The sequence below is a fragment of the Tursiops truncatus genome, chromosome 6 (genome assembly GCF_011762595.2).
Source record: "Tursiops truncatus isolate mTurTru1 chromosome 6, mTurTru1.mat.Y, whole genome shotgun sequence".
Classification (NCBI taxonomy): Eukaryota; Metazoa; Chordata; class Mammalia; order Artiodactyla; family Delphinidae; genus Tursiops; species Tursiops truncatus.
Window position 1 is genome coordinate 19,914,863 of NC_047039.1, and position 20,081 is coordinate 19,934,943.

Sequence of the window (20,081 nt, forward strand, 5' to 3'; positions counted from 1 at the left end):
GCAGTGCATTAGTGCTGGTGCCATTTCACATAATTTGGGGAAATCAGGATTACTAAAATAAATGGCACTGAGAAAAATTGTTATTCCTTTAGGAAAAAATAAAGGCCCATAACTCTCATCATACAAAAATATAATTTCCAGAATAATTAAAGAGCTAACTATAAACAACAAACTGAAGCATGGGAGGAAAACCTAAGTGTGGTGAAGATGGTCTTTCTAAGCAAGATACAAACCCACAGGCAATAAAAGAACAGACTGACACATTACATAAAAATTAAAATATAGGTATGACAAAAGACAATGTAAAAAACTAGACAGAAATTGGGCAAAAATAATTGTCACATATGAAATTAGATGGTCTTTCTAAGCAAGATACAAACCCACAGGCAATAAAGGAACATACTGACACATTACATAAAAATTAAAATATAGGTATGACAAAAGACAATATAAACATCTAGACAGGAATTGGGCAAAAATAATTGTCACATATGAAATAGGAAAATATAAGATATTCAGAATGCATAAAGAGCTTCCATACATCCATTAGAAAGTGAAAAATAACTAATAGAAAACTGGGCAAAGAATATGAATTGATGATTCACGAACGGACTACAAATGCCAATAAACATATAAGAATAACCATGAATAACCAGCAGCATGAAAAGTAAAATTCAGTGAAGAGACATTTTATCTCCATTAAATTAAATTGGCCAAAAATAGATTGATAATATCCATCATGAGATAGAGTATGGATACACTTTCGAACATTTAAAATTGGTTGAGCCATTCTGGAGAGCAGTATGGCAGTATTTATCAGCATTAACATGCATATTGAGTAAAATTCGACTTTGAGGAAACTTGCCAGACATACCCCAACACACACAGAAAGACAATAGGGCACATCGATGTTTACTGTAGCATTGTTTGTAATAGGTGAAAAAGTAGAAAAAACCTAAGTGTTCATCAATAGGAAAATGTTTAAATAAAATGGAAAGAGAAATATACATAACAAATTATTCCAATAAATAGGCTTCTTTGTTGATTAAAAACACAAGATTTACAGCCAAAAAAAGAATGGAAGAAAAGCAAATTGTAGAACAATATTGTCCCTATGCTCCCGGTTAAATTTAAGAAATCCAACCGAAGTGTGTGTGCACACCACGTTGGGATACATAGGCTCTTGAAGGTTCCACACCAAACTCCTATTATGGCTTAATACCTGCAAAGCCTTAGGCTAGGCTTTATACACGGTAAGTGCTATATAAGAGCTGTCTATTTTTTTTTTACGATAATGCATTCCTGCATTACTTATGTAATTTAAAAGTAAAGAATATGTTTGTGATTGCATTAATAACTCCCTGCACCCAACTGCCTGCCAAGCGCGAGGGCCATTTATTAAAATCTCTCCATCCGGAGAGCCCAACACGTGGTCTGGCACATAATGGCCGCGTTGTGAACACCTGTTGCGGGGACCTGCCTGCCGCTTCCCACCCCTCCCCGCACCCAAGCGAGACCCCAAGTTGACCTTTCACCCCTAAACCTTCCTCAGCCAGCGCAGCCAACCGCCGCCCAGTACACAGGCGCGAGAAGGCGGTGCCCAACTGACGGCAGCCCCGCCTTCCGGGCGTATAGACGTCACTGGACCGCGCCGCGCAATATCTGACGTGCCTGTGGCCTGCCTTCCGGAAGGAAATCCTGGCGGCTAACTATGGCGACGGTCGCGGAGCAGTGGGTGCTGGTGGAGATGGTACAGGCGCTCTACGAGGTGAGCTTGGCGGCCCCAGGGGTCCACGACCACACCCAGCCCTGGGGAAGTGGGACGTTTTGTGTGGAGTTTTGGTCTGAGGCCTGGGCGGGGCTGGCCCGGTTATGCCCGGACCCCCGGCGTCCCTCGCTGGAAAGGCTCATAGGCGCACACATTTCCCAGTGGCGGAATGTAGGGAGACACGGGCGGGAGCCGGAGCCGGGGGGTCTTGTATTGCGCTGCTGCGAGCACGGAGCCCTCTCCAGGTCCTGCCCGGATACAGGAGAGAGGCTAGTCAAAAACAAGAGTTGGGACTGATGGTAAAACGGAGTGATGAAAGTAGAGTGGAAAATCTCAGTCTGGTGAGGTCCTAGGGAAGACAGGTTCTCGGAACTGTGGAGCAGGGAATAGGGAAAAGAATTGTAATAAGTTCGACTTTGTTTTTGTTGGGACGTGGGGTTAGAAAGGAAGCCGAATGATTTAGGTATGTGAAATAGTTTGTCATTCTTCCGCCTACGTCCCATTTTCTGTCTTGTAAAGATACAACTATTTTAGTAAACTTTTAAAGGAAGACCAGTTAGGAGCTTTTTTGAAAGGTAATATAAAATTTAAATGTCAGTCTTGGAGAATGTTCATTCATTTGACATTTAGTGAGTTTCCATGCATTGTGCGATGCAACTTTCTGCGTGTTCTCTGAGCTGTTCAGTACAGTAGACCACTAACCACATGTGGCAGTTAAGCACTTGAAACGAGGCTAGTGCAACTGAGGGGCTGAATTTTTCATTTAATTTAATTTAGATGTGTATTTAAATAGTTGAATGGTGCTAGTGACTACAGTATTGGACAGCAGAGATCTAGATGCTAGGAATAGTGCAATGAGGGAACAGGTAAAAGTCCCTGTGCTTACAGAGCTTACATTCACTTAAAGTGAATCTGTTTTCTTTTGATAATTTTCTTAAAACTTAATATAGCGCTTACTGGTAAGGGTGATGATGCAAGATGTATTATTGCAAAACCCATCAGGACTTTTTGGAAAAAAAAACAGAGCAAATAGAGCCTAGGTGATGTCCAACCTTAGGTAGATTATAGTGACTAAGAAGAACCACTAAAATTTAAGATTTCCTTTTTTCTTTTTTAGAAATGAATAATTTCTACTATATATTGTTGCTGCCTTTTTGAAGACTGCCCTTTGACTATGTAACTTCTCATACCCTGGTATTGACCATGAGTGAGACTTGAGAGAAGGTCTCCTTGATGTAACATTTCCTAGGGAAGAAAAGAAGCCACATTTGTGATTTTTATTAATTCAGTAGACATTTCAATTTTTCTTAGGATTTCTTTGTGGAGTGGAATGTTTAGTGACTTGGACTTATGTTTGTCAACTATAATCCAATTATTGATAAAACTAAAAGGATTTTTTTAGTAGAGTCCTCATTCTTAAATGAATTATAGTCAGGAGGGATCAGCAAATTTTAAAAATAGTCTTAGATTTCTTGTTTTGCTTCTAATTTCTGTGCACAGTGTATGCAGAATTTGAGGAGTCTTGCTGTGTACCCATACATATGTAGCATGTATGTAGTTTTAAAGTTATTTGTCCAATGACCTGAAAGTTTATTTATGAAATTGCCAGCAGTTTCCCTGATCCCCCCTTCTGAACTTTTTTAACTGTTGTGAATCATCATTGCTTTCTTTTTGTCTAATGTTTGAAAATAATTTGTATTTACGTTTCTAAATACCTCTTTTTTTTTAACATCTTTATTGGAGTATAATTGCTTTACAGTGGTGTTAGTTTCTGCTTTATAACAAAGTGAATCAGCTGTACATGTACAGATATCCCCATATCTCTTCCCTCTTGCATAAATACCTCTTTTAAATGACTTTCCGATGACAACCTATTGGAATGTAGCACCCCATAACTGACTTATGGAGGTTTAGTTGGTATCTGGAATCTTTTATATGCACTTACTGTATCTAGTTGTGTAAGACATAAAAGTCAGCCTGGCTTTTATCCTGGAAATGTACAGTTGAAAAGAAGACCTGATGCGGATAATTTCATTAAGGTACCTTTATGGATGTTGACATGGAAAACACTACATACTTTGGGGGAACTGGTAGAAAAGAGACCTGCTATTTCTTTAAACACTTATAAAGTCTTCTTTTCTCTGCCACATTCCAAGGAGAACTTAAAGAGGCCTATTGGGGATACAGGAAATATAGTAAATTGTGCAAAAGTCTTTGAGAATTATGGTGTCCAAATAATTCTCAATTTATCCATGGTATGTGGGGGTTGTAGAAGGCTTGTGAAGCTGCGATATGTTTGTTACAGTTATTTCTCACCAGTAAAAATATAAATTACCTGAAGGATCTGATAGTTGATATTGTTAGACTATTGGAATTCTGTGTCAGATTTAATTTTTAAAATTAATTTTTATTCCTAACACTGCAGTTTTAGAGATTTTTCATGTAGGAGAAATTGCCTTCTGTTAGAAATGGGAAAACGAATGAGTAGACGTGAAGTGAGCTTTGAAAGTAAATTTTAAGAAGTAATAAATAGGTATAAAGGTCATGGGAGCAGTATATGCAGATGAATTAAATTTTATGTGCAGGTTTTGGAAATGTTTATTTCACTTCTTGTTATGCTTTTGCTTTTGACTCACTCCTAGGCTCCTGCTTATCATCTTATTTTGGAAGGAATTTTAATACTCTGGATAATCAGACTTCTTTTCTCGAAAACTTACAAGTTACAAGAACGATCTGATCTTACAGTCAAGGTAAGAAGTTAAATCTCTATTTTATTATTCGGTGTATGATTATAGTTGCTACAACTTTCGAAACAGGACTTGTGGTGGCTCAACTATAAATGTTAAAATATTTTCTGGAATGTAAGGAAATCAGGGTAAGCAAAATACGGGGAAGCCAGGGATAAAGTGAATACACAAAGGAGTACCATGTTACAGGCCTTTTTACTTTGCTAGGAGTAAACAGCAGTCTGGGAACGTACTAGATGCTGGACGGGAAGCATGGATGCATGCTGGATTTCAAATATCCGTATACAAGAAGGATTACATGAGTTGCTCAGGAAAAGCACCACTATTTCTGAAGCCTGAATGAAAGTTTCCCCTGTGGTCTTTATAAAGGAAATTCAGAGTTAGAAAGAATCCTCCCCATCCCACTGCTCTCCACCTTACCACCCCAAATCAAATTTTGATGTGTTCTATATGGTAAGGGACCCAGCTCAAGCCCAAGCTAGGCAAACCTTAGGAAGCAGAAGTGTCGAGAGGACTTGCAGTCCTGACCACTTCGAGTCTGTTAGTACGAGGGACCAAGGGGTTTGTGGAATCCCCTACCTTCTCACGCAGGTAGGAAGACTTAGTAACTGTGCCCTGGGTATGAGAGGAAGAGCAGTTTTGACTGCAGTGTGGTTTCTGTAACTTGGATTGTTTCCTTATCCAGCCTCTGTAGCAATGTGCCAGAATACTACTTAGGGATACAGAGATGGTGAGAGATGTTTTCCCACAAAAATGCCTGAAACTTTGGTTCACAAGGCAGCATTGAGTGTGGCACAATGATGGAGTACTGCTCTTTTCTGGAGCATTCACAGAAGGAAGTGCAAGTGGAATGGAATTACAGCAATGTGGCGATTGTTCCCCAGGTTTCACTGGCTGCCCCTGCTGTCCTGATCATTAATATTTGTCATGAGATGGTCAGGCAGTATCCCCCCTAGAGGATAGGGGATATGCAACAAATGGTTCTTAGGGCACATAAGTTTTCGAAACCTGGGTAAAGAAGACTAAAGAGGTGTCTCATTGCATGATTTCTTGTAACCTTTAATATGCCAGTGGATATTTGAACCGCTGTTTGGAGAACTGCCATAAACTTGACCATAGATCCCCACCCCCACCCTTTTTTTTATGAATACCTGTGGGATTAGTGTGCCTTAGAACACTCTTTTGATAGTATTGCAGTAAGATTGGGCTATCTGGGCCAGAAATCCTGTCTCTACTTTTTTCCCTTGGTATTTAGGAGCTCCACGTGAATGATTATGAGGCCATGGAATAGATTTATAGCCCAACTTTTTAAGGGGTTGATCATTCCTAATATTCTTAGTTTAAGTTTAGACAAGTCAATCCACACAAATATGCATTTTAAAAGAAGGATACTGAAACATAATTTTAGGATAACCCTCTAAAAGCAGAACTTACCTAGAGCAAGATTCAGTAATCACTGACATCTTACCCTAAAAGCTGTGGAAGAAAAAAAAAACTTTATGAGTGTTTCTAAACCTTAACTTATGGCAGCAAAGAAGAAATACCTTCTCGTTTTATAGGTCTGCAGAGTCTCTTTTTTTATTATTTATTTATTTATTTATTTATTTTATTTTGGCTATGTTGGGTCTTCGTTGCTGAGCGTGGGCTTGCTCTAGTTGCAGCGAGTGGGGGCTACTCTTCGTTGAGGTGCTTAGGCTTCTCATTATGGTGGCTTCTGTTGTTGCGGAGCACGGGCTCTAGGTGTGCGGGCTTCAGTAGTTGTGGCAGGCAGGCTCAGTTGCTGTGGCTCACGCGCTGTAGAGTACAGCCTCAATAGTTATGGTGCACAGGCTTAGTTGCTCTGCAGCATGTGGAATCTTCCCGGACCAGCGCTTGAACCCATATCCCCTGCATTGGCAAGCGGATTCTAAACCACTGCACCACCAAGGAAGTCCCCTGCAGAGACTCTTGAATACCAGGCAATCCTGAGTTGATTCTCAAATCTGTCTCTGTGGTAGCAAGTGGACAGTGTGCATGATACATACTTCAGGCTTGTTCAGGCTGCTATTCTGTGCAGTCATTGGCAGAAATAGATGAGGAATTTATTGACTGATTTATTCAGCCAGCATTTTTGAGTGCCTGAGCATCAGGTGAATATGCTCCTAGCCATGCCCTAGAATTGCCTGTTAGGAGAAAAATGCACAGAAGCATTTAACAGGAGTGTGAAAATAGGAGTATTGAGAGTGGGCCTATGTAAAGCAAGATTTGCTGTGGCTGTCATGTTCATCAGGTGCCTCATCTCATCCTGTACATCCAGACTACATTTTCAAAATTACATTGTTTTCTAGTTCAAGAAAGGGTAAGAAACTCAAAATAGTCAAAATACTTGGAATGCATGAAATAACAGGTAAAAGGAATAAAGTAGTTTTTTATGAGAAATTTCCAAACAACGAAATCCTGTTACAATAATTATTATGAGAGTCTTTTGGTATATTTCAGTTACTTCTGCATCCTTGCCAATGGCTTGTAGAAACAGTGCTTTGTAGTCTAGTTGATCCCTTCCTGTGACAGCCATGCCTGTAAGAACTTAAGGCATGGCTGTCTGTCATATCTTGCAGTAGAGGCTGAGCTCCCTTACCTGCAGTCATGCCTCTCACCTTTGTGTTACAGACTTTTAGTTTTATCATCAGTAGCAGTTATACTTCCTACTTCCCACAGTGAAAAATCCTGAACATAGAAATAAAATTTTTAAGAAATTTCCAGTCAGCCACAAAGCTTCATGGAAAAAGAACCTTTAGCCTGAGATAAGGAAAGAGGTGAGGGGTTAAGTGCACAAAACTCAATAGTGATTCTGTGTCATTTCCAGGCACAGCAGCTGGACGTCTGTCTAGCAGTGTGTTCATTATGATGGTTCCATTACAACAAACAGTTTAGATACCGCTAGAGTTGCTGTCCAGTAAGTAGCACTGCACTGTATTTTAACTGCTTTTCTCCTGTAGGAAAAGGAAGAATTGATTGAAGAGTGGCAACCAGAACCTCTTGTTCCTCCTGTCTCAAAAGACCATCCTGCTCTCAACTACAACATCGTTTCAGGGTAAATTGGTTTTGCTAGTCAAGGGCTTATATTTGGTTTCCTGTAGGTAAACTCAACAAAGTATACAGTGGTTTATATAGTATTCCTTTTTTTTTTTAACTGATATAAGACTTTTAGAAATTTCTGGAGATCAGAAACTTTTTTAATAGTCTCCAATTTGGGTTTCCAAGTTTGTCCCTTTTTAAAAATATATATATATATTTTTAAAAGCAGGGGCTTCCCTGGTGGCACAGTGGTTGAGAGTGCGCCTGCCGATGCAGGGGACACGGGTTCATGCCCCGGTCCAGGAAGATCCCACATGCCGCGGAGCGGCTGGGCCCATGAGCCATGGCCGCTGAGCCTGCGTGTCCGGAGCCTGTGCTCCACAACGGGAGAGGCCACAGCAGTGAGAGGCCCGCGTACTGCAAAAAAAAAAAAAAAAAAAAAGTAATAGACACACATAATATTTCAAATGGGAAGACAGTTAAAATGAAAAACAGCATTCCTACTTTTTCCCACCTGGATTGTTTCTGATTTTAGATCTGTTGAAGTTTACCTTCATAACTAGATATTAGCAGTATGCTTACATTACTGTTTCTTGATTGATTAATGATAGGCAGTGCCTGTTGACTTTCACAATATGAATTATGAAACCAGCTCACTTATGCTACCTACCTCCTGGCTTCCAATGTTTTATTTTTATTTCTTAAATTTTAAGTATACAGAAAATATCAGTCACATACATATCTACCACCCAGAAGTAATAGGTATTAACATTTTGCTATCTTTACTTTAAGTCTATTTTTTAAAAGAAATAAAGCATTAGAAATGCAGTTGACCCTTGAACAGTATGGGGGTTAGGGGCCCTGACCCTCTGGGCAGTCAAAAACCTGCATGTAAATTAGAGTCAGCCCTCCAGATACCCAGTTCCTCTAAATATGTGGTTCTACATCCATGGATTCAACCAACCGTGGATCATGTAGTACAGTAGTATCTACTGTTGAAAAAAATCTGTGTATAAGTGGACCTGCACAGTTCAAACCCATGTTGTTCAGTGGTCAATTGTATCACTAAAGAAATCCCTTCCCATCTATCACTTACTCTTGCCTCCCAGGCAAGATAACCACCATCTTGAAGTTGGTAGATGTTTTTCCTTTGCTTATATTTATACTTTTGCCACAGCATGCCTGTTGCCATGAAAGTGTTTAGCATTCTATTTTAAAATATGATGTAGGATATTCTCCTGAGTATGTCCTTCTACTTCTGGTCTGATCTGAGAGAGGCTTGTATTCTTCACTTTCGCGAATTTCTTTGGTCTCATGAAAGTTTTACTTCTCCTGAAATCAGACTGACCAATCATTAATGTTATGGTTATAAAATCCTTCCTACCACAAAGGTCTAATTTGCCTGTTTTCCATATGACAGTCAGTTGTCCCAACATTATTAGTTGAATAGTCCATTTTTTACCTACTGATTGGAAATTTCCCTTCTTTCATATGTCAAGTTCCCTTATAAAGGATCTGTTTCTGGCTTTATTTCTATTCTTTTGGTATATTTATCTCTCCCTGTGCCAGAACCTCACTTATACCACAGCTTAATAATAGGCCTTGACTAGAGTGAGTCCTTCACCTCCTTGTTCTTCACAATTGTCTAGGCTATCCTTGACTCTTCACTATGAGTTTAGGTTTAGCTGATCAGATTTGACCAGAAAATGGGTTTGGGTTTGTGACTAGTAATGCATTGAATTTATGGATTAATTTGGAGAGAATTGGTATATTGCTAATACTGAATCTCTTCACCACGTACCTCGTGTGTCACTTGTATACTTAGGTCTTTTATGTCTCTGAGAGAAGTTGCATAACATTCTTCATAGAGATTTTGCTTAACTTTTTTTTTGCTACTTTTTATTTGGAAATAATAGTAGATTCACATGCAGTTGTAAGAAATAATACAGAGAGATTTCATATACCCTTCGTCAGTTTCCCCCAATGGTAACATCTTGCTTAACTATAGTACAGTATCGCAACCAGGAAATTAACATTGCATATCTTTTAATAGCTTCGTCTCTGGGTTCCAGAGAGTTTTCACTTCTGTCATGAAGCGTCATTTTCTTCTTGTTTCTGTGTTATTGCACTTGCTAGGATACCTACCATGCAGTGTTGAATAGGAGTGGTAACAAGGGCCTCTGTATCCTGTTCCTGATGGCTTTTAAGGGATAACCTGTATGGTGTTACAAGCCTTCCTTTCTCTTCCTAGTTTGCTAAGGGAACTTTTTGTTAGTTTTAAAGTCAGTATTAAATTTTATTAAATTTTTTCTTTATCTATTGAGATGGTTGTGACTTTTCTTCTCTAATCCATTACTATATTAAATTGTACTGATTGATTTTTTTACATTAATTAAGCATATACATAAATTTTTATGAGAAAAATTGCAAGCAACCATGCCACTCATCCTCACCCCAGATTCCAGCTCTGTAGACTTGCAGAAAGATGGGAGATTTACTCTCTGGAAAGGCTAAATATAAATTGAAAGTCCTAAGAATGTGTGAGGAGGTGAGTGCCATTCTAAAAACAGAAAGCAAGTATATAATGAATAATGGGATGCTAATCCCGTTTCCTCCAACTCAGCTTTCAGAAAGTTGGAAACCAGATTTATATCCTCATATACACCTCACTGGAGGATTCCTCTCTGGTGAAACTCAGAGTCAAGAGAGTAAAAACAGAAAATTTTGAGTTTGTGGTCTCCACAGATGAATAAACAAGTCTATGTCTCATTATCATAGAGTGAAGCCCACCATCAGTCAAGAAGCCAAGCCCATTTACACAGTGCTTGCAATTAGCATTTCAGTGTCTTATTCTTAAAAATGGGTGGACAACCTTAAATTATGGTCCATTGATTTTCAACAGAATGCCAAGACAATTCAGTGGGAAAAGAATACTCTTTTTAACAGATTGTGATGGGACAACGGGATATACACATGTAAAAGAATGATGATGGACCCTGACCTCACACCATGTGTAAAAATTAGCTCAAAATTAATCATGGGCTTAAGTTTAAGAGCAAAAACTATAAGTTCTTAGTTTAGAAGAAAGAAAACAAAAGAGTAAATCTTCATATTCTTGGATTGGCCAGAGATTTTTAGATATGACACAAAAGCACAAGCAGCAAAAGAAAAAATAGACAAACTGGACTTCATTAAAATTGAAAACATTTGTGCTTCAAAGCCCATTACTAGAGAAATGATACAAAACCCCACAAAATGGAAGAAAATATTTTCAAGTCACATATTTATTAAGGGGCTAGTATCCAAAATATTAAATATATAAAAAGAACTCTTACAACTCAGTGATAAACCCTATTTAAGCATGACTATTTGGTTAATTTTTATTAATTGTTGGATTTTTTTTTTTTGCTAATATTTGTTATTTTTAGCATCAGTATTGAAAAATGAGTTTAGTCTTTTTCTTTTCCCTTACTGTGCTGGCCCAGCTTTGGTATCAGAGGTATATTAGTCTTACAGTTTTCCTGGCAGCACTATTTGTTGTTTGTTCTGTTGAGCATATATTTTTAATCATGAATTTAATGTCTTCAGTGAGTTTTTAAAGCTGTTCATATTTCCTTTTTGAGTAAGTTTTGGTTACTGCCATTTAGTAATTGTTCATTTCTTCTTTCGTTTTCAAATGCATTGGCATGAAGTAATTCATAGGATTCTCTTGGGAAGTTATATGTAAAATATATACGTATAACTTTGTATATAGATATATATATAACAACACATCTATGGATTTGTGTCTCCATTGCAGGCATTTGTGTCTCCTTTCTCACTCAAATTTGCCAAAGGTTTATCCTCTGGTTTAGTTGAGTCTCTGTTTTATTTTCTTCATTTTGGGCCTTTCCTGCAAAGGCATTGACTCTCCCTTCAGCACCGCTCTCATCAGCACCCACGTAAGGCAGCATTCTCATTTGCTTTATTATTTCCTTCATCCCCAGCGCCTGCATCTGTTCTCCTCCCCAGTAAGGTATCCCACTGCAATACGTGTATTTTGCTTTCTTTTATTATTTTATGTTATTAAAGTCATATATGTTATTGTTTTTATTACATATGTATGTTTGAAACCATGTAATCTTAATGTTTTATGAAAGTTTTTAATTTTGTGCTCTAGACTTCATTCTGGTTTTTTTCTTACAAGTTGTTTACTCAGCACTTATTTTTCAACAAATATTTGAGTGCCTACCATGTTTAAGGAATGTGCTGATGAGCATGTGCGATAAATCAAAATCTTAGTTCTCTTGGGGCAGGCTGACCAAGAATGAAATAAATACAGTGTTAGCTGGTGTTGAGCAGTATGAAGAAATATCAAGCAGGGCAGAGAGGTGGAATTGCTAGATGGACTTCCTGTTCATTTCTTCCAACTGCTACATATTATTCTGTTGTGTATGGCCACGATGTTTTACTTAGTGATGGGTAAATTTAGTGATTTTCCTCATGATGGATACCTAAGCTACCCCGACTCCCCACTGCCACAAAAAAACCTGATGATTAAACCTGATTAATGTCCTCTTGTGGACCTGTCTGAGTCTCTCTAGGGGTGTGGGACCAGAAATTGGGTACTACTCTATATGCCTGTCTCATTTCCCTTTGGGACTTTCCTACATTGTGATTCTCCTGAGTTAGTATATGAGCGTTCAGTTTCCCACAGCTGTGTTTGGTAACATTGTTTTATTTTGCATTTCTCTGATTATTTGAGCCTTTAAGTATCATTTGATCTACTTATTATTAGCTGCTGGGGTTTTTCCCCCTGTGAATGCCTCTTCATATCTTTTAGTTCTTCTTCTCCTTGATTCCCAGTCTATCTTTCGATTATCAAGAGTCCCCAGTATTGTGTAGCTTTTAATCCTTGGTCAGTTTTTGAGTAGTAGTCTATTACAATGAGTCTAAGAAACTTTTTTTTTCCGATTTTAAGATCTCTGAAACATGTATGAATCTTACAGCTGCTGAGAGTCATTGTCAGCTGGGAGCAGGTGAGGGTATCATTTCTTGCACACTGATGAACTTGGTCATGGCTATGCTTACTGCCAGCACCTCAGTTGAGTTTTGTGCACTGCTTGTAAGTAAATCAGCTGATGGAAGGAGAAATGGCCAGATTCCTCCAGACAGTTGAACAGAGGCTACTGGGACTAAGGCTTTGAACATTCCTTTGTCAAACTCCTACTGCCTTTGGGTAATAACAGTTTACTTTCTAGAAACGTGATTCAACTGCATAAAGATGAAACTAAGAGTTTAGTCCAGTAGGAAAGTTCCAGCATCAAACTTAGAGAATGGGTGATACTGACTTGTCAAGTAATCCCAGAGGTGATAGCAGAGCATCCTCCTAAGCAATGCCAGGATCCTTCTGTCAGCAGGGAGCAGAATATGTTAGCAGGGAGTATGAATACCCATGGTATCCATTTCGTAGCAGAGAGCAGACAGAACTGCTGACTAGAAGTTACGAATGTCTTACCTGATTGATCTTGCTTATATTTTTCTTTTCATAGATACAAAAGTAGAATGACAAAAATCTGTGTCAAGATAGCCCTTTCATTAAATATGAACTAAAATATAAATGATAAGAAAACATCATTGCATTTTATTTTATTTTTTTCATTTTTGGCTGTGTTGCGTCTTCATTGCTGCATGCATGCTTTTCTCTAGTTGCGGCGAGTGGGGGCTACTCTACAGTAGCAGTGCATGGGCTTCTCATTGCAGTGGCTTCTCATCGTGGCGCATAGGCTCTAGGCACGCAGGCTTCAGTAGTTATCCCACACGGGCTCAGTAGTTGTGGCTTATGGTCTCTAGAGCGCAGGCTCAGTGATTGTGGCATATGGGCTTAGCTGCTCTGTGGCATGTGGGATCTTCCTGGACCAGGGCTTGAACCCATGTACCCTGCATTGGTGGGCAGATTCTTAACCACTGCACCACCAGGGAAGTCCCTGCATCATTGCATTTTACTTGGCTGTGTCTTTCCTCCTTAGTGATAGATAAAATACAGTCGATGCCATCTTAGATTCATGAAATCTAGTAAATCTCTTTATCACCTGTCTGTTAATTTTGTCTTTGGTATCTTCATTGAACCAGAATTCTAAATTTGGACTTGGTCATATTCATCCATTTTCGCCTCATGGTTTGTGTGTTTGCATACTTGTTTTAGAAATCATTTCCTATTCCAAGGTCATGAAGACCTTCTAAATTTTCCTCTGTTCCAAAATACTTTTTAGTTTTTTTTTAATATGTGTGGAATTCATCTTTGAATATGGTAATTCAATTTTATTTTTCTCCATAGAGAAAGAAATATGTGTAACTTAGTAGTTAGTGGGGGCAACTGATGTCATTTGCCATATATTTATATATAGGCACACCTCATTTTATTGCACTTCACTTTATTGCACTCCCATAGATACTGCACTTTTTACAAATTAAAGGTTTCTGGCAACCCTGTGTTGTCAGAAGATGGTTATCATTTGTTAGCAATAAAGTATCTTTTAAAAATTAGAAAAAAGGAAGACCTTCAAGATGGTGGAGGAGGAAGATGTGGAGATCACCTTCCTCCCCACAAATACATCAGAAATACATGTACATGTGGAACATCCCCTACAGAACACCTACTGAATGCTGGCAGAAGACCTCAGACCTCCCAAAAGGCAAGAAACTCCCCACGTACCTGGGTAGGGCAAAAGAAAAAACAGAGACAAAAGAATAGGGACGGGACATGCATCTCTGGGAGGGAGCTGTGAAGGCGGGAAAGTTTCCACACACTAGGAAGACCCTTCACTGATGGAGACAGTGGGTGGCGGGGAGGAAGCTTTGGAGCCACGGAGGAGAGTGCAGCAACAGGGGTGCAGAGAGCAAAGTGGAGAGATTCCCACACAGAGGATCGGTGCCAACCAGCACTTAGAGGTTGAGAGCAGCACTGAGAGGCTTGTCCGCTCACGCGCCTGGGCGGGTGGGGGCTGGGAGCTGAGGATCTGGCTTAGGAGGTCAGATCCCAGGGAGAGGACTAGGGTTGGCAGCGTGAACACAGCCTGAAGGGGGCTAGTGCGCCACAGTTGGGAGGGAGTCCAGGAAAAAGTCTGGAACTGCCTAAGAGGCAAGAGACCATTGTTTCGGGGAGCGTGAGGAGAGGGGATTCAGAGCACCACCTAAACAAGCTGCAGAGACGGGCACGAGCCGCGGCTGTCAGCGTGGACATCAGAGACGGGCATGAGATGCTAAGGCTGCTGCTGCAGCCACCAAGAAGCCTGTGTGCAAGCACACGTTACTATCAACACCTTCCCTCCCAGGAGCCTGTGCAGCCCGCCAGTGCCAGGGCCCTGTGATCCAGGGAAAACTACCCCGGGAGAACACACAGTGCGCCTCAGCCTGTTGCAACAGCATGCTGGCCTCTGTCACCTCAGGCTCGCCCCGCATTCCATACCCCTCCGTCCCCCCGGCATGAGTGAGCCAGAGCCCCCTAATCAGCTGCTACTTTACCCCGTCCTGTCTAAGCAAAGAACAGACACCCTCAGGTGACCTACATGCAGAGGCGGGGCCAAATCCAAAGCTAAACCCTGGGAGCTGTGCGAACAAAGAAGAGAAAAGGAAATCTCTCCCAGCAGCCTCAGGAGCAGCAGATTAAATCTCCACAGTCAACTTAATGTACCCTGCATCTCTGGAATACCGAATAATAGATCATCATAGAATTCAGGTGGTGGACTTTGTGTAATTTTTTCTGTATATCTTTGCTTTTATCATTTGTCCTAGGGTTCCAGCTGTCCATTTTTTATTTTTTTGTTTGTTTTCCTTTTATTATAGTTTTTAGTGCTTGTTATCATTGGTGGTTTTCTTTTTTGGTTTGGTTGCTCTCTTTCATTTTTTTATTATTATTTTTAATTTTTTAATTTTTAATATTTTTTTAATAACGTTTTTTTTCCCTTTTTTTCTCCCTTTTCTTCTGAGCCGTATGGCTGACAGGGTCTTGGTGCTCCGGCCGTGTGTCGGGCCTGTGCCTCTGAGGTGGGAGAGCCGAGTTCAGGACATTGGTCCACCAAAGACCTCCTGGCTCCACATAATATCAAACAGCGAAAGCTCTCCCAGAGATCTCCATCTCAGTGCTAAGACCCAGCTCCACTCAGTGACTAGCAAGCTACAGTGCTGGACACCCTATGCCAAACAACTAGCAAGACAGGAACACAACCCCACCCATTAGAGAGGCTGCCTAAAATCATAATAAGGTCACAGACACCCCAAAACATACCACCGGACGTGGTCCTGCCCACCAGAAAGACAGGATCCAGCCTCATTCACCGGAACACAGGCACCAGTCCCCTCCACCAGGAAGCCTACACAACCCATGGAACCAGCCTTACCCACTGGGGGCAGACACCAGAAACAACAGGAACTATGAACCTGCAGGCTGTGAAAAGGAGACCCCAAACACAGTAAGTTAAGCAAAATGAAAAGACAGAGAAACACACAGCAGATGAAGGAGCAAAGTAAAAACCCACCAGACCAAACAAATGAAGAGGAACTAGGCAGTCTACCTAAAAAATTCAGAGTAATGATAGTAAATATGATCCAACATCTTGGAAATAGAATGGAGAAAATACAAGAAATGTTTACCAAGGACCTAGAAGAAGTAAAGAGCAAACAATGATGAACAACACAATAAATGACATTAAAAATTCTCTAGAAGGAATCAATAGCAGAAAAACTGAGGCAGAAGAACGGATAAGTGACCTGGAAGATAAAATAGTGGAAATAACTACCGTGGAGCAGAATAAAGAAAAAATAATGAAAAGCATTGAGGACAGGCTCAGAGACCTCTCGGACAACATTAAAGGCACCAACATTCAAATTATAGGGGTCCCAGAAGAAGAAGTTAAAAAGAAGGGGACCGAGAAAATATTTGAAGGGATTATATTTGAAAATTTCCCTAATATGGGAAAGGAAATTGTCAGTCAAGTCCAGGAAGTACAGAGAGTCCCATACAGGATAAATCCAAGGAGAAACACACCAAGACACATATTAATCAAACTATCAAAAATTAAATACAAAGAAAAAATATTAAAAGCAGCAAGGGAAAAACAACAAATAACATACAAGGGAATCCCCATAAGGTTAACAGCTGATCTTTCAGCAGAAACTCTGCAAGCCAGAAGGGAGTGACAGAACATATTTAAAATGATGAAAGGGAAAAATCCACAATGAAGATTACTCTACCCAGCAAGGATCTCATTCAGATTCAACGGAGAAATTAAAACTTTTACAGACAAGCAAAAGCTAAGAGAATTCAGCACCACCAAACCAGCTTTACAACAGATGCTAAAGGAACTTCTCTAGGCAGGAAATACAAGAGAAGGAAAAGACCTACCATAACAAACCCAAAACAATTAAGAAAATGGTAATAGGAACATACGTATCAATAACTACCTTAAATGTGAATGGATTAAATGCTCCATCCAAAAGTCATAGACTGGCTGAATGGATACACAAACAATACCTGTATATATACTGTCTACAAGAGACCCACTTCAGACCTAGGGACACATACAGGCTGAAAGTGAGGGGATGTAAAAAGATATTCCATGCAAATGGAAATCGAAAGAAAGCTGGAGTAGCAATTCTCGTGTCACACAAAGTAGACTTTAAAATAAAGACTATTACAAGAGACAAAGAAGGACACTACATAAAGATCAAGGGGTCAATCCAAGAAGAAGATATAACAATTGTAAATATTTATGCACCCACCTCAATACATAGGCAAATGCTAACAGACGTGAAACGGGAAATCGACAGTAACACGATCATAGTAGGGGACTTTAACACCCCACTTTCACCAATAGACAGATCATACAAAATGAAAATAAACACAAGCTTTAAATGATACATTAAACAAGGTGGACTTAATTGATATAGAACTTGCCATCAAAACACAACAGAATACACTTTCTTCTCAGGTGCTTATGGAACATTTTACAGGATAGATCGTATCTTGTGTCTAGCCTTCGTAAATTTAAGAAAACTGAAATCATATCAAGTATCTTTTCCGACCACAATGCTATGAGACTAGATATCAATTACAGGAAAAAATCTATAAAAACTACAAACACATGGAGGCTAAACAATACACTACTAAATAACCAACAGATCACTGAATAAATCAAAGAGGAAATAAAAAGATACCTAGAAACAAATGATAATGGAGACACAATGATGCAAAATCTGTGGGATGCAGCAAAAGCAGTTCTAAGAGGGAAGTTTATAGCAATATAGTAATGTTTCTTGTTTCTTCATACCTCAAGAAACAAGAAACATCTAAAATAAACAACCTAACCTTACACCTAAAGCAGTTAGAGAAAGAAGAACAAAAAAACCCCAAAGTTAACAGAAGGAAAGAAATCATAAAGATCAGATCAGAAATAAACGAAAAAGAAATGAAGGACACAATAGCAAAGATCAATAAAACTAAAAGCTGGTTCTTTGAGAAGATAAACAAAATAGATAAACCATTAGCCAGACTCATCAATAAAAAAAGGGAGAAGACAAATCAATAGAATTAGAAATGAAAAGGAGAAATAACAGCTGACACTGCAGAAATACAAAGGATCATGAGAGATTACTACAAGCAGCTATATGCCAATAAAATGGACAACCTGGAAGAAATGGACAAATTCTTAGAAAAGCACAACCTTATGAGACTGAACCAGGAAGAAATAGAAAATATAAACAGACTAATCACAAGCACTGAAATTGAAACTGTGATTAAAAATCTTCCAACAAACAAAAGCCCAGGACCAGATGGCTTCACAGGCAAGCTCCATCAGACATTTAGAGAAGAGCTAACAGCTATCCTCAAACTCTTGCAAAATATAGCAGAGGGAGGAGCACTCCCAAACTATTCTACAAGACCACCATCACCCTGGTACCAAAACCAGACAAAGATTTCAGAAAGAAAACTACAGGCCAATATCACTGATGAACATAGATGCAAAAATCCTCAACAGAATACTAGGAAACAGAATCCAACAGCACATTAAAACGATCATACACCATGATCAAGTGGGGTTTATCCTAGGATTGCAGGGATTCTTCAGTATACCCAAATCAATGTGATAAACCATATTAACACATTGAAGGAGGAAAACCATATGATCATCTCAATAGATGTAGAAAAATCTTGACAAAATTCAACACCCATTTATGATAAAAACCCTGCAGAAGGTAGGCATAGAGGGAACTTTCCTCAACATAATAAAGGCCATATATGACAAACCCACAGCCAACATCGTTCTCAGTGGTGAAAAACTGAAACCATTTCCTGTAAGGTCGGGAACAAGACAAGGTTGTCCACTCTCACCACTATTTTTTTTTTTTTTTTTTGCAGTTCGCGGGCCTCTCACTGTTGTGGCCTCTTCCGTTGCGGAGCACAGGCTCCGGACACGCAGGCTCAGCGGCCAAGGCTCAAGGGCCTAGCCACTCCACAGCATGTAGGATCTTCCCGGACCGGGGCATGAACCCGTGTCCCCTGCATTGGCGGGTGGACTCTCAACCACTGCGCCACCAGGGAAGCCCCACTCTCACCACTATTATTCAGCATAGTTTTGGAAGTTTTAGCCACAGCAGTCAGAGAAGAAAAACAAATAAAAGGAATCCAAATAGGAAAAGAAGAAGTAAAGGTGTCACTGTTTGCAGATGACATGATAGTATACATAGAGAATCCTAAAGATGCTACCAGAAAACTACTAGACCTAATCAATGAATTTGGTAAAGTAGCAGGACACAAAATTAATGCACAGAAATCTCTTCCATTCCTATACACTAATGATGAAAATCTGAAAGAGAAATTAAGAAAACACTCCCATTTGCCATTGCAAAAAAAGAATAAAATACCTAGGAATAAACCTACCTAAGGAGACAAAAGACCTGTATGCAGAAAACTGTAAGACACTGATGAAAGAAGTTAAAGATAATACAAACAGATGAAGAAATATACCATATTCTTGGATTGGAAGAATCAACTTTGTGAAAATGTACTACCCAAAGCAATCTACAGATTCATTGCAATCCGTATCAAACTCAATGGCATTTTTCACAGAACTAGGACAAAAAATTTTACAATTTGTATGGAAACGCAAAAGACCCTGAATAGCCAAAGCAATCTTGAGTAAGAAAATCGGAGCTGGAGGAATCAGGCTCCTGGACTATAGCGTATACTACAAAGCTACAGTAATCAAGACAGTATGGTAATGGCACAAAAACAGAAATATAGATCAGTGGAACAGGATAGAAAGCCCAGAGATAAACCCACCACATATGGTCACCTTATTTTTGATAAAGGAGGCAAGAATATACAATGGAGAAAAGAAGGCCTCTTCAATAAGTGATGCTGGGTAAACCGGGCAGCTACATGTAAGAGAATGAAATCAGAACAGTCCCTAACACAATTCACAAAAATAATATCAAAATGGATTAAAGACCTAAATGTAAGGCCAGACACT

The 20,081-nt window shown here is 39.5% G+C and overlaps 1 protein-coding gene across 3 annotated transcripts in view; it reads left to right on the forward strand.

Moving 5' to 3' along the window:
- Positions 1-1,631: 1,631 nt before the first annotated feature.
- SPTLC1 (serine palmitoyltransferase long chain base subunit 1) overlaps positions 1,632-20,081 on the forward strand; it is a 74,970-nt gene continuing 56,520 nt past the window's right edge. For all 3 annotated transcript variants that reach the window (XM_019936300.3, XM_019936301.3, XM_033857740.2), the window contains exons 1-3: positions 1,632-1,768; positions 4,411-4,518; positions 7,494-7,588. In XM_019936300.3, coding sequence (XP_019791859.1) covers positions 1,712-1,768; positions 4,411-4,518; positions 7,494-7,588 — 260 coding nt within the window. In that variant the 5' untranslated portion in view covers positions 1,632-1,711. The remainder of the gene's footprint in view (positions 1,769-4,410; positions 4,519-7,493; positions 7,589-20,081) is intronic.